Source organism: Nelumbo nucifera, chromosome 3, assembly GCF_055504915.1.
Source record: "Nelumbo nucifera cultivar China Antique chromosome 3, China Antique-T2T, whole genome shotgun sequence".
In the NCBI taxonomy this organism is placed as follows: Eukaryota; Viridiplantae; Streptophyta; class Magnoliopsida; order Proteales; family Nelumbonaceae; genus Nelumbo; species Nelumbo nucifera.
The window spans coordinates 16,697,021-16,711,635 of record NC_142651.1 but is presented as its reverse complement, the minus strand read 5'-3'; the positions used below and the strand labels follow the sequence as shown (position 1 = coordinate 16,711,635).

General features: G+C 36.8%; 2 protein-coding genes across 8 annotated transcripts; one reads left to right on the top strand and one right to left on the bottom strand.

Moving 5' to 3' along the window:
* The first annotated feature begins 505 nt into the window (after window positions 1–505).
* On the top strand, window positions 506–3,634 carry LOC104598629 (membrane-anchored ubiquitin-fold protein 2-like). Of its 5 annotated transcripts, none has more exons than XM_088899656.1 (5): window positions 506–949; window positions 1,267–1,516; window positions 2,609–2,779; window positions 3,220–3,320; window positions 3,420–3,634. In XM_088899656.1, exons 2-4 carry the CDS (start codon window positions 1,384–1,386, stop codon window positions 3,273–3,275), a joined length of 360 nt encoding a protein of 119 aa, XP_088755782.1. In that variant the 5' UTR covers window positions 506–949; window positions 1,267–1,383; the 3' UTR covers window positions 3,276–3,320; window positions 3,420–3,634. The 5 variants fall into 5 exon arrangements, with proteins under 5 accessions (XP_088755782.1, XP_088755780.1, XP_088755781.1 ...); XM_088899654.1 differs by having other exon boundaries at window positions 1,226–1,516; XM_088899655.1 differs by having other exon boundaries at window positions 506–971.
* A 1,686-nt stretch (window positions 3,635–5,320) lies between these two features.
* On the bottom strand, window positions 5,321–11,821 carry LOC104598612 (heparanase-like protein 1). Of its 3 annotated transcripts, XM_010260780.3 has the most exons (11): window positions 11,526–11,821; window positions 11,321–11,437; window positions 10,651–10,905; window positions 10,528–10,564; window positions 10,112–10,295; window positions 9,411–9,559; window positions 9,093–9,326; window positions 7,843–8,032; window positions 7,590–7,715; window positions 7,392–7,491; window positions 5,321–5,825 (listed from the first exon to the last, which is right to left on the bottom strand). In XM_010260780.3, exons 3-11 carry the CDS (start codon window positions 10,858–10,860, stop codon window positions 5,436–5,438), a joined length of 1,620 nt encoding a protein of 539 aa, XP_010259082.1. In that variant the 5' UTR covers window positions 10,861–10,905; window positions 11,321–11,437; window positions 11,526–11,821; the 3' UTR covers window positions 5,321–5,435. The 3 variants fall into 3 exon arrangements, with proteins under 3 accessions (XP_010259082.1, XP_010259074.1, XP_010259088.1); XM_010260772.3 differs by lacking the exon at window positions 11,321–11,437 and having other exon boundaries at window positions 11,526–11,819; XM_010260786.3 differs by lacking the exons at window positions 11,321–11,437; window positions 11,526–11,821 and adding an exon at window positions 11,017–11,239.
* Window positions 11,822–14,615: the final 2,794 nt, after the last annotated feature.

Here is a 14,615-nt window from a genome sequence, read left to right as displayed (position 1 = left end):
AAAAAAAAAGAGATATACCTTGTAATACAACGTAGATTCAATTTTTTTTTTTTTTTTTGATAAAATTAGATTCAATGGATAGGACTGTGCAGTGTGCACTCGGTTCAGTTGCTCTCTCTCTCTCTCATAACAAGAAATTGCTTTTCGTGAACGTATCAAGAAACTAAGTAAAGAGATTAATTTAAGATGGATTTATCAAATCTTTCATAAAGAAGAAAAGATTACGTTGGAGTTTGGTAAATTTAATAGGGAGAAGAAATCCTCATAATTTGCTTCTCCCATCTCCTAATCCAACTTAATGCGAAAATGCTAAATCACCCTCTTATCGGAATATGAATAATTGAACACGATTCACTATTAATACCAAGTAATTGCCCCATGATTTACTTTATTAATTGATTTATTTATTTTTATGGTAACCGAGGAGTAAACAACTTGTGATTCATTCACCAAAAGACAAAGTAATGAGCCATTCGGTTCAGTCACTTCAGCCGCTAGTAAACGGCCCCACCTCCCTAAGAATCAATCCGTCGTTATTCTGTATATTCCCTATTCGAAAGTTAACAAGAGCAGAACGTACAAAGAATTTTTCCAAAGGAAACAAATCAATAATCCGAATATTTCCATGGTCTTAGGAGATTGGAAGAGAATGAAGGATGGATTCATTGACCACAGATTTCGATGGCTTTGAAGCCTCTAAAGTCGCCTCGTCTCCTGGGATTTTAATCAGCTCTGCTGACTCCAATAAAAGCACCATCTCCTTTCGCTTAGATTTCTGAACCAGAATTAAAATACACAAAAAGAAGAACAGTTTCTGATGCAACTAGACAACCCATGAACGTCTCTCACTATTTGGGGTGCTATTTATATTGTTTCTACGCCAGCCCAGTTGCTGATTTTAGTGGTTTTCAATTTCTTAGAGCACCCAGACGCTGTTTTGGCCTTTTGGGTCTGTTCTTTGCTTTATAATTGTACGACTAGCAGATTAGTTTCAGTAAAGATTTATTTCCTTTTACATACTTCTGCTTTGATTTGTAATATTTGTAGAGGATTTATATCAACATTCCGGCGGATTTTCTTTTTCATTTTGGGTATCAGATGTCGAATTTATGATTTTGGTCGATAATTTAGCTTCTATTTTCTATTGTAACCTCAAGTTTCGGAAGTTTTCTTAAACAACCGGCTAGGTTCTGATTTTTGTGCGGACCCAACTTTAAAATTTCAGTTGAGTGGATTCTGATTTTTCACACTTGACGGAATGCCCAGTTATCATGATCGTGCATTTCATCCATCCTCTTCATTGAATACTCGAATCCTTTGGAGAAGACCCAATTGAAGATCTTCGGTGTTTTTTTTTTTTCGAAAGCTGTAACATCTTCAGAGATGTCTGGGTTGCATGATCAGATAGAGATCAAGTTCCGTTTGACGGACGGGTCAGATATTGGCCCCAAAAGTTATCCTGCTGTTACTAGTGTTGCCACCTTGAAGGAAAGCGTAATTGCTCAGTGGCCTAAAGGTTGGTTTTCTGTGTTTTTACTCTTTGTATAGTCCATCTGGGATGGATATAGTTTTGAAGGGAAGTTATGGTGGAAAACTTTTCTCTTAATCTGCTCTACGTCAGAACTATATTTTAGAGTCTATATTATTATGGTTTTTGTTTTAAGTTTAGGCTGGGCAACTTTTGTTGGGTTTCTGAGAGACAAAAATGGTTAAGATGGTTAATTGGTATGTAACAAAAATGTATTTGTTGAAAATCCAGTTGTATTAGTTTTCTTGCTCTGCATGTCAACTTCCAGATCTGTTAGAGAGGTCATTCATTCTTCTGCAAATTGTCTTTTAGAATAGTCTTTGAAATGTTTGGATGATTTCTTTGACAACTAGAAACCGACCATGTAGAAAATTAAATCATCTGATCTGAAGTTAAAAGAGAATCTTGCATGGTCTAATCAACATCTCATTGTCTTCATTATTAACAAGGTTGGGAATCACCTGTAATAACTCGAGATCTTGGGGAGCTCCTTCCGAAGAGAGAATATGCTGGAAATAATTAACAGCTTCCTGACCCATCTCCTCGTGATTATTAGTCAAAATTCCATGGCTGTTTTTGATTCGGTATATGTAGTTTTTCCGTAATCCAACAAATCAGTACAGCTGAAGGAAGAGGAACCAATTGAGAGTTGAGACCCATAAAGTTATTTGTTGTCATTTAACAGGCTATCCCTAGATTTCCTCATTGATTTCCTATTTGGCTAGGAAGATTCTCCTTTGGCTTTCACCAAATTCGTGAAGATTGTGTTAAACATGAAGTTGTTTTAGAGATAAACACCTGATGGGTAAGCTAATTGAAAGGAGTCCTGATTATTAAGCTCACTCTTTGTGCATAGTCTAAAAGAAAGAGGAAGAGTTGGATTTCAATTGGCTAAGAGATGAACTAGAAGAACCAAGGATTGCAATAAGAGAACATATGCAGGACTCATCAATAATTAGTATTGTTTTGCTTTTCTACTTTTTTTTTGTCATTGTTTATTATCTTACATTTATGCACTTACCAAATCCAGTAGATAACTCTGTCTATTGTTAATGGATTTCAATTGGCTGTCTTCTTCAGCAGAGAAGGAGAATGGTCCGAAGACTGTGAAAGATCTGAAGATAATAAGTGCAGGAAAGATATTGGAGAACAACAGAACACTGAGAGAATGCAAGAGTCCAATATATGGCCTCCCAGGGGGAGTTATAACCATGCACGTTATTGTTCAACATCGTTCAGACAGAATTTCAGGTATACTTCAAGATTTTCTGATGCTCGTGCAAGAAAAAAGACAGAAAAAAACACAACATGCTCCCTAAGCCCCATTTTGTACAGTAGCCCATTGATTTTCTTGACTCCTGCTACACAACCCTCCAAATAGATTAAAGCAAAGGCAAGGCCAACTGAATAAATCTATAAATCTATAGTATCACTTGCACTGGTCTTTGTTTTGAAATTGAAGTTTGGAACTGCTAAACATCTTCTTGTTTAATAAAAGGTCCTCTGTGTAGAATCTGATCAGCCTGATAATTGCCAAATCCTAACTGATGCCAAAAAGATGGCTATGTTTCAGATTAGGTTCTTTTGATAATCCATTATTCATTGAATTTCATTCAATTACTTTTTCCTCTTTACCTCCTAGATTTTTGGTTCTGGGGTTTCTGATTTGGGCTGATCCTTTAATGGAACAGAAAAGAAAGTATCAGACCTTGAAAAACAGAACAAGTGTGGTTGTGTTATTCTATAAGTTGCAGTTTCAGATGGTGGAAGGGAACCTCAAAGTCACAGGCAGGTATGTGGTTTTTATTGGAGTATCCATATCGCTATATCAGGCCTTTAATCTTGTGTGCTAAACATGAAATTTTGTTCTTTGGTTCTCTTTCACGAATAGAGCCGAGTGCTGGAGCTGGTATAAATATCGAAGTTGGTAACCATCATGGAAATCTTGGCAGCTGACGTGAAGTACATCTGATCAAAGCTCATTTTACTATGGGCCCATGCGTTCTCTTTAAGGCTGTTGCCTTCCTGTAAATTTTTAATACATGTAATTTCTTGGAGCCCATTCGACTCTACAATTTATAATTCATATCCCAGGCTTTCTGTTTACCTTATCGGCATGATACTGTCATACTTTTACTCTCCCTGGAATTGGAGAGGGAGAGAGCTAGCGAGATGGGCTAACTTGTTTCACTCATTGAGGAACTGGGTCTGAATCTCAAGAGGATTTCCAAACACACATACACACAATAGGATGTATAAAAAGGAAGGATCCCCAATGGGCAAATTATTTATCTGCAATTAACACACAGTAGGGCCGTAGGGTCTCACTTATGTGGTGTCAAAGTGGGGATCTAGTACAAATATAAGGTGCCAAATGGGGCTCTAAATAACAGAATAATGTGTAAATTGCAGCTCTACTATTTAAGCTAAACGATACCTTATAGATGGAGCTTAGACCACGTGGCAATGGAGCTGGACTTTGTATTTAAAAGTAAAAGAGCCTATCCAAACCAATACGCCCATTGGAGGAATTATTTCTTTTTAGGCTGTTAAGAGAATACAAACTTATTCAGAAACCTCATCTAACAGCTAGACCAACCTGTTCACATGTTGGGTAGGATTCGGGCCTGGCTTTTATCTTTATATTAATCGAACACATTCAGGCCTGAGCCTGGGCCTGATCCAACCATCGAGCTTAGATCTAAGTCTAAAGCTTAGTCCTGAGAAAAAATACTTTCTTTTTTTTACTCAAAACTGATTTATATCCAAAACTACTGAAAGATTTGTCATCTGTGGTGAATTGGATCTCCTGGGTGAAACTTCCGAATGTAGTGGATGCTGAAGTGAATAGTCCCTGAGTAAGTTGTATTGCTTGTGCTTGTTGGAATATCTGGACCTCCCGCCCGCAACAAGCCCAACAGAGATGCACATGCAGCTCCGCCCTTCATTATAATCTTAAGTAACGATCTCAAAAACTGAACTAGAGTTACAGTTGTGCATTAAACTTCCAACTTTGTATCTACAACCTTGGTGCAGGTATGTCAAACAGAAGAATGTGGGTACGCTTGCTTTGTGTGTGAACCGTTTTCTTCCACGTGGGTCAAAATATTATAAGACTGAGAAGCCTGATCAAGGTGCACAACAAAGAGAAGAGCACCACTTAAACCCTAAAGATGGATAATATTCAGAGAGTGATATCGTTTGAAGAACTATACCTGCTGAAAGATCATTTTTTTCTCGGGACAAATAATGCCTTCAGTCGCACTGAAGTTTGATTCATAACCTTGCTAAGTGGATTGTTCTCCATCTTCTCCTCCATAGTTATTTTGAAAGATGCACCAGCAACTTTTGTGTTGTTTACTTCTGATCAAGGTTCAACGTGTTGATATGTATCATAAGTAGTTGATATATTTTTTAGCGTTTAGACAATGGCAAAAGGTGTTAAATACATATGGTCTGAATGGTATTTATTGAAACTTAATGAAAGTATAGCTACTTGTATTGATTGTTGGAATTGCTCAATACTTGGAAAAAAAAGTACCGAGTGTAATGGACACTTTGAACCTTGCTTCTGATTGGGTGTATATGTTAGAAACAAGATGTGTAACACAGACTGATATTATTTGTCTATTTGATGCAACTGTGGGCTGTGGCAATTGAATAATAAATTGCTGGGTATCAAAGGCAATGGACACAATCTAGCTAGTAAGAAATCCATGCTTTGTGACATACAGTTTAAAGATAAGCATCCAGTTAAACCCAACACATATATTACCAACATAAGAAAGAAAATTTGGAAACCAAGTACAGTAAATTCAGAATTAACACAATTGCCATGATCTGCAACTAGAACCATATAATACAATACTCTAGTTATAGAAACTGAAAGGGTTCATGTACAAGATAGTCATACACAAGCTGGGGCCTCAAAGTGGGGGAATGCAACAAAGGCAATGGACAAGGGAGAAATATATATGGGAGATTTTACATCAACAAGAACAGGATCTAGTGGAGGGATGTCTCCATTCTCAGTAAGCTCTAAAGGAGTCCCATTCAAAAGCATTTTCTGGCTCCGGAGATGCCCATCCATTGAGGTTAAATGATATTCCTCTCTCAGAGCTTTGCCATCTGATGTTTTCCTTCCAACCCAGGAAACTGTTTTCTTAAGACCATGCATGAAAGAGCCTCCTTGAGTGATCTTTTCTCCTTCATGAACATTGATATTGACATCATTTTGGACCATGATTTTAAAGTCAGTTTGGTTGCTTAAATTGATCAGGAGAAGGGTTATCCCTGCCTGCAACAGACATTTCCAATAAGTACAGGATCTCTTAAAGGAATAAAAGAATTATGCTCAGCACCCTAAGTTCTTGATTCCTTCATGACACCATATAGACATGACTTACTGTTCATCCATTCAGATTTTAGCAAAAAAATAAAAAAGATCACCCATTCAGTAGAAATCACTTGGATGTCCACAAAATTATCTCAACTAAATGATTTAATTTGAACTAAGAATGTCACTCAGGTGACTGCTTAACTAAACTGACCCGACTCAACCCAACTGATAAGAAGCAAATAGATTTTCCTAGGGATGGGAGTCTTGCAATAAGTGAAAGAGGTTTCAAGTTTAGATCCATAATCAAAACAGCAGAACAACTAAATTGGTTAAATCATAAATGCATCTGTGTTTGCTCAGGTTGAGAAATTTTTGGTTAGAATCCAGGTCAAGGCAGGTTAAAGTTAAGTTTGTGACTATCAATATATCAGGTGACGATCAGATTCAGTCAATAACTAAATTGCATACGAATCTAAATGATGGATCTTACTAATGGAATAAAATTATGGTAGGGTCATCCGTCATCCAGTGACCTTTCCTCATTGATCTGATTAGGAAACCTCCTAGCATATGCACAATTTCTTTTTTTTTTTTTGCATATGCACAATGGCACAAATATTGTTGACATGTATAGCATTCATTTTTTAAGTTAAGTTCATAAGTTGGCTCGAGCATCATCTTTTTTTAGCCAAAAAGTTCTAGGTTTGAGTCTCATGAAAGTATTGCCATTCTATCTTGTTAAGAATTTAGAGTATCCTAACTGCACCTGATTTCTTTCTGACGTTTGACAAGATATTAGAGTAAAATCCATAGACCCAATACTGGTCCTAGTTATAAGGGGTCTTAGGAGAGGTGGACTGGATATGTACCCAAACTTTGGATTTTTTTTTTTTTTGGCACCAAGTGATACACATGGATCAGTTTGGATACAAGAAAATCTAATCTAAACCAGACTCATTGACACCGAATTTAGGTTATACCACCACTTTGGTTAAGCCCTAAACCCAACCCCAACCTGGACTGACTTCCAAGTTGTACCACAAATCCTAACCACTATATGTGGACTATCTACCTAGGGCTGAAGCATGGGGATGGGTAAGAAAAAAATGCAGTTTACAGTTTTGATGGGTAAGAAAACATGTGGTTAACTGACTTCCAAGTTGTACCACAAATCCTAACCACTATATGTGGACTACCTACCTAGAGCTGAAGCATGGGGATGGGTAAGAAAAAATGTGGTTAACAGTTTCAAAGGAAGTCCTAACAAATGCAGCAATATGGACCTGTTGGAGCTCAAGTGCTTCCTTGGAGATTTCTTATGCCAAAATGTTTACTTGACAGAATGGTCTATTCACTTGGATGGAACATGCATATCCAAGTAGAAAAGCTTGGACACAACATAGTCCTCTGATTATGTTTCCATACTTCAGTGATCTTTATAGTACAATTCTTCACATCATTCTCTTATTTTTTTCAAAGTGAATTCTTGGAGAAAATCAAGAAACATGGTATGAACAGACTTACTCTTCCTTTTGAACAATGGGCATAGGCACGTAAAAATGGTGATGCATCACTATGAACAGCAAGGACGCCTTTTCCCATTAGCCGATGCCACAGAAGTGCACTGGTTACAATCAATTCATACAATATAATCATAACCTTGAATTTTTATGCATGTTAATGTGCGCATTTGTGTTTACTCTTAGCCTTAAATCATCTTGCCTGTAATAATCAGGGTTAGGGACAAATGTGGTTGTGTTAAGAAGACCATAGTTTCCGCCAATCAAAGTCTGTCTGCAGTATGCCTTTGTACTGTACTTGGATGCCATTCCAAGCTGATCTAGGTACCTAATTTTCATGGATGAATTTGTGAGAACTCAGTATAGGAAACATGATTAGAAGGATACAAAATCTCCCCTCCAACCCTAAAATGTGATGCAAATGTCTGAAGGATGAAAAGGAGGTGAGAGATCACCAAAAGCTGTTTACAAATGCATTAGACACTAGACGACCACCACTGTTATAAGCCCCACCAGATTCTCCAACCCATGCAGAAGCCCACGGACCATGTTTTTGTATGGTAAGTTGAAGATCGCTGAATGTTCCTGATATCTGACTCAAATAATGAGGATCCAATATCTTTTTCACAAGATTTTGATCAACACCTGAAAAAGAGTCATAAATTACAGATGGAATTGGTCACAGGTTCTTAAAGGAAAAATATGCAATGGAATCAGAAATTTAGGTGAACTCATATTTCGAAAAGAATGATATTAGTTGTCCCTTGTTTTCAGAGTCCAACAATATTATACATACAGGGATCAACAATCTACTGAATGGAAAACCAAATCTGATTGATTCATGTAATGAATGAAGTGCATGTGAGTGTAGGACCTACCTTATGATGAGTCATACCTAGATCACCTAAACTGAAATTTTACCTGATCTAGATGGTCTATCCATATGATATGGATCAACAGTCTCTCTCAAAAAAAGAAAGATGCACCTTTTCAAAGAAGATAGAGGGCATGATCAATAAAATTGATAATTCATAGAGGATAGCTATTATCATCCAAGAGGTGACTGAGGTTGGACATATTTGTGTTACGGAATCGTCATTAAGAAATAAATCAAGGCATTAATTGTGATTAACCGATCATTATTATCTGATTAAAACCAAATAAGTTTATTCACAAATGAATGATTTTAGCTATAACAGATTTATATGAGTTTAAGATTCTTTTTAATCATAATTTCTTTTGGTGCAATTTGGATCTGGAGAGGGTTAGTAACAACGATTAGAAATTTTAAGATTTCTTTTTTAATAATTCTATATTTAACTTAGAATCTATAGGGATATTGGAAACTCTTTATCATATAAAGGGCAGCGTGTGCCTCTAGTTTGATTATTACTTTAAAATTTGAGACTGATCAAAAGAATCATTTTAATTTGTGTTGGTTAACTTAAAAAAGGGTAAACTACCCTTATGTTTTCTGGCAAATGCTTTAACCTCTCTGTAATTTGACCTCTCCAAATTTCTCCTTTGGCATTTCAGAGAAATTATACAAATAGACTCCTGTTAGTTTGACACCAAATAGAACAGACTCAGATCAATGGTAAAGAAAATCAAGGGAGATCTTCAATAAAATTTCTATTAGAAAATACTATTCATAATTTCAAATTGATGGTATAGAAAATATGGCAATTATAAGTACCTCACCCACCTGGACCTAAATTATAGATATGATGTGTCAGGACATTCACAACATCTGACCCAGAGACCTGAAGAAGCTTGGCATACCAATCCTGACTATAAAATCCTCCTGGTGCTAAAAGCATTGGTTTTGTATGAAATTTCTTATATAACTCATTGATAATAGCCTTAAGTTTGATCAAGTCTTTTGCATACTGCTCAGAACTAACACTTGCGCCAACCCCATTTCCACTCAGCTCATTTCCTGATAGAGGGTGAACATGGAGTAAAGGTGACAAAGATATGACAAGAAAACAACATAAAGAAGTATTTACAAAACATACAGTACCAAATTCCCATGAATCAATTTGATATCCCTTTGAAATGGTATATTCCATGAAACTTTGAGCATTACTGGTGTCCCAAGCACCTCCCCAAACACCTCTTCTGATTTCGTGTCGCCCATAAAGTGCATTCAGACCAAATGTCACAATTGCTCTGTAACCATAAGATGCAATTTAGCTAGTACTTAGTTGCAGTCAATATCTTTGTGGTTTCAGCAACCAACTTGTGGTTGTTATCTGACCAAGTTAGAACACATTTAAAGCCACCTAAACTCTAGTGGAAAGGTTGTAGATTTCAAAGGGTAACAGATTTTTAAAACATCTAGTAGTATCTAATTTCAACTAACATAGTGGTGCAGCATGCTTCACAAGAAAGGGAATAAAATGAAGGTCTAGGGTCCAAAACAGATAGTTGGGCTTGATGGATACTCATAGGATTTCCAATACCTTTTTGCCTTGCAAATGTTCACATAAATAAAAAAGAAAAGAAAAAATAGCACTGATGGTGCACTTCTCTTCATTAAACACAGGTTGAAGTAATAATTTTTGATTGTTGCCTTGTTGGTTACAAATTGTAAGAGATAAATGGAAAAAACCATCTCAGTCACCTAATTTCTTAAGTGTTCATTTTCAGCTTATGAATGAACTAGAAAGACAGTGATGAAATATATAAACCAAAAAGCCAAATAGATATGAAAAACCTTACCCTGTTTTACTGAATAAGTGGTTGATCTCGTCCCACCTATTCATTTCTAAACAGCCTGTGGAAAATCCAAACAGCCCATCTGGTTTCTTTTGAAATGGATGACATGGATGCTTCAAAGTCCCTACATTGTACACAACTCGGTCTTGCAAGGAGCCTCCAATTCTTATTCTCAGAGGATTGAAAGCTGTCAAACCACAGAGATCAGTTTCCAAGAGTATTAGATGTCTTGAAGAACTAAATTCATAAGCCACAGGACAATTTATTAGTTAAAATAGATGTATATTCTGGATAAAAAAAACTAAATTAAGAAAAAGCCATCATCACTAATTCACTATTGCTCGAATTAGAAAGAACAGTAATGGAAGCCACAAATCAGCAGTCCAGATGATCTAAATTCAATAATCAAAACCACAAACCTTGAATGGCCTTGGCAAGAAAAGGATGCGACAAGTCCTAGAAGGATAAAACAAAAAATTAGTATTGACTGGAACGTAAAATGGATTTTCTTTCTTTATTAAAGAGACCAGTCGAATTCATACAAGATTTAGAACAGATGATTCTCCCCATGGGCATTGATTGTAGTTGCACTTATCATGAGGCCACCAATCAAGAGTAGCACAAATGAAATTGTGGTCAGTCTCAGCTATTGATTTAGATCCCCGGACTACAATTGTTGCAAGTGCAGACTCTTGAGCGCAAATCCCAGAAAGCGAGACAACCGAGAACAAGAGGAAGAGCTGGAAACCCATTCTTAGACACTACAACAGATTCAGTTCCAATGTAGAATGAATGCACTGCGAAAAAAAAAAAAAGAATCAAAAGATGAACGAGCTCATCTTAACATGTGATACACAAGGTTCCCTGTTAACACAGATAAAAACAAATCTTTCGCAACTTGAGCTTACAAATGGTTAGAAAAAGATAAGTGTGTATGACCCCAGATTCCTTTTTTCACAGGAAATCGTGTCAATCAGTTAAGAAAACAAAATCATAAGCTCCAGTAACATTAAAAACTGAAAAAAGACAAGGCATTCTCAGAGGAAAGAAAAAACTGAAGTGAACGGAAGATGGAATAAAGAAGTGGGTCTTGAAACTTGAGCTATAAACAATTCAGAATAACAGAAATTATGTCCGATTTGGTGCTTTTTTTCCACTAAGCATATATAAACTTTATCCTTTTACCAGTAGAATCAAAGCAAGTAGCTTTACCAATCGAAATACTTTAGTAAAGTTATCGTCGCGTTTCGATAACTCTATACAAATCAAAGGAAGATAAGTGCGCTCTGAAACTTATATTCCAAATCAGCAAAACTTTCGCCATCGGATCTACGGGAAAGGAATAAAGAAAAATGACAAATTCAAAGCTCCTGACAAAAGATAGTTACTTTTAAGAGAAGCCCAAGTGGAAACCAACCTCAATTAACCGTAACTAAGCAACATTGGCGTTCACAGGGCTCATCGAAGTAAACCTGGACTGAGCCTTCTGAAAGATATGAGAGCAGGAAGATGGCATGCTTCTAGTTCTACTACAAAGTAACTTTCCTTTCTCTGTTTGCTTGACCTCTAACACTTTTCATCATCCACCATAGCAACAAAAGGATGGCGTCATGTCATGAGTGAAGCGACAAGAAAGTCGTTTTCGGGGTTATCTGGATTTTTGACCACTAAATGAAGATCGCCATATCCTAAGCCGTGTCTGGTCGGGCACCAAAGAGTAAGTTGTCTTTGTAACGGAAGATAAATGAATACAGATATTCTTGGATACTACTAGAATACAGAAAGATAACATTATAAGAGTGACAGTGAGTGAGTGGTAAATTTGGTGCAACCGACAGACCGAGTTGGTTTTTATCCGAAGATAAGAAGATTCTCTCCTTTTTTACTTTTATAAACAGCACAAGAAGAAATTATCAAATTATGCGGTTCACACTTGCACAATACCTTTACCTCCTCATCAGTAATGGTTAATGTTTTTTTTCTTCTTTTTTTCCATCCAACTGTTCTGGGTTGTTGGGAGGCGGGTAATTTGTTGAGTTGAAGTTTAGCAAGCATCAATCACATACATATTGAAATTGAAGGACTAAGGTTGCTATTAAAGGCTGGTTGGTGTAGACTGTAGAGTACAGACCGGAGCCTGTACTACATGTACATCGAGACTGATTTTTCCATCTATTTAATTCAGAGTTGAATCATTCTGTAGAGTGTTGACCCACTTGTGGCTTGTGGGGATGGTTCGAAACTTATCAGGGTTTTCAGCTCAGGGCTTGACAATGTGACGTGGTGGTCAAAAAAAGAACTGTAAAATTATAGGTAACCCCATTACTTGGGATAAGGTATCATGATGATGATAATGACAATATAAAACACGTGGCATTTTTTTGGAATTGTGTGTTTAAAATACCAGAAAGAAGTAGAACTGTAAAAATGAAAAAATAATAGAAAATGGGTCATAATATTAAGTGATAATCATTTATCTTTCATAAGATAAGTGAAAAATCCTATCTCTTACTAGAAATCGGATTCAGTCGGTGCAAAGCCCATTGTAACGGTCTTTATAGTCACAGAATTAGGGAGATGTTTTCAATGCATGGCTATTCCAACGGGTCTTGCAGTGACTGAAGCTCATCTCTTCCTACAAGGGGTTGTGATATGGGTGCTAGGATCTGCTTCTCACAGATCGTGCTTTTGACCGACTTCATTTCGAGATTGTAAATTTTTATTCATGGGAGATGTTTCTTATACACGGTTGGAACATGCTGTGAGGTCGGTGTGAGGCGCATTCAGTGCTAGGCTGTTCACACTGTTCACATAGCCTTTGAGAATATCTTTTCATGAAGAAAAATATACAAGTACCAAGATATTCCCAATGCACGGTGTAAAAGGCTGTACGAACGGTGTTAGCACTAAGCCGGTTTCAATATTTGCACAACCTTTTATGCCATGCATTAAAATATCTCGATACAATTGTATTTTTTTTATGAGAATATATTCCCAATGCAAGGCTGCAAGGGACTGTGCAAACAAGGTGAGCAGTGAAGCCAATTTTAATTTGGAGCAATGGAGGTGTGGAATCAAATAAGGTTGCAACTTGGGCTAAATTAGACTGAACCCAGTCCAAGAAAGTCATGTTGGGTCTGGCTGAAGTTCGGATTAGGGTTAGGATTTTAAACTATGGACATGCTTAACTTTGGATTAGGTTAGGGTTAGAGGTCTCATCAACCTAATAACCCAAGCCAAATCCAACTTAACTTCATGTTCGCATGCATAAATATTATATAAACATGCATTTATGCCAGTACTTATGCAGATAAACTATGTTCTTTTACACATAATAATGCTAAAATTGAATTAATTTGAATCAGCATTTGGCAAAACAAAGTAAAGAAATCAAAATCAGGCCAAGCCAAACCCAAACCCGATCACAACTGGGGGCTAAACAACTTGGGGTTGGTTAGGATTGACCCCAACCTGATCTAACGTGGCCGCACTTACACCCCTAGAATCAAACCCATCTAACCGTAGGCTCTCTTGTGGTAAGTGTGCATCCTGCTTTGTGCCCACCCCTTTAATCCCCTCTATATAATGTGTAAGTGGGGAAAAAAACAGTCATTGCAATTGAAGTAGGCCAATGACGGGTCAATAGTTGAGTTGGTCACTCGGCATCCCTCCAGATTTTAGATTCAAGCCCCATGTGATTGTGAGTGAATGGTAATAAGAGAGTTCAGATCGGCTCCAAAAGGGGGAGATATTCCCAATGCACCTGTTAAATGTTAACTGGGTATAGCGTAAAAAACAAGCACTAGAGTTTCCTTTAGAATGGTTGGACCGGTTGGTTCAAGTTTATTTCCTTATTATTTTTCATGTTGCACAATAGGTTCCCTAGCAACTTTATTGATAGAACTCTTCGTAGATGCCCCAAGTGTATATGTGATGATGAGAAATTAATTGGCCAATACAACAACTATGTGCTCTCTAGGTAATATATCAACCCCATCTTTTTGCCAGGCCTGGGTTCAAAATTTTGGAATCAGGAGTGCATTTTGGGACATCAGCATCATGACTGGCTTTTGGTGCAGATTCCAAGTTTGCATTTTCTTTTTCTTTCTTTTTTTTTTCTTTTGGAGCGAGAAACTGCTCACTATAACCTACCTTTTTAATTAGGAAGTGTTCATCAATATGGATGATTTTGTTTCTCAAAAACAAAAACAATGGCCACATCACTAAAATTATAAGACTTCTACCACGCACATTCATTCTTAGGTGAGAAAATGCTCACAGAACCTAGGGGGTGTTCACCCATATGCATCAACCGTAACTTATTTCTGAAAATAAAATGCCACTTGCCACATCAGTAAAATTATATTGTTTGTCTCACTAGTGTAAAATATGAGCTGATTAATACAAATAAAAGGAAAATATGAGTCAAAATCAAATTTATCTTTTATGACCTGCATAAAAACAAAGGCAAGTAATAATTGTTGAAAAACTAAATGAAATATAGCAA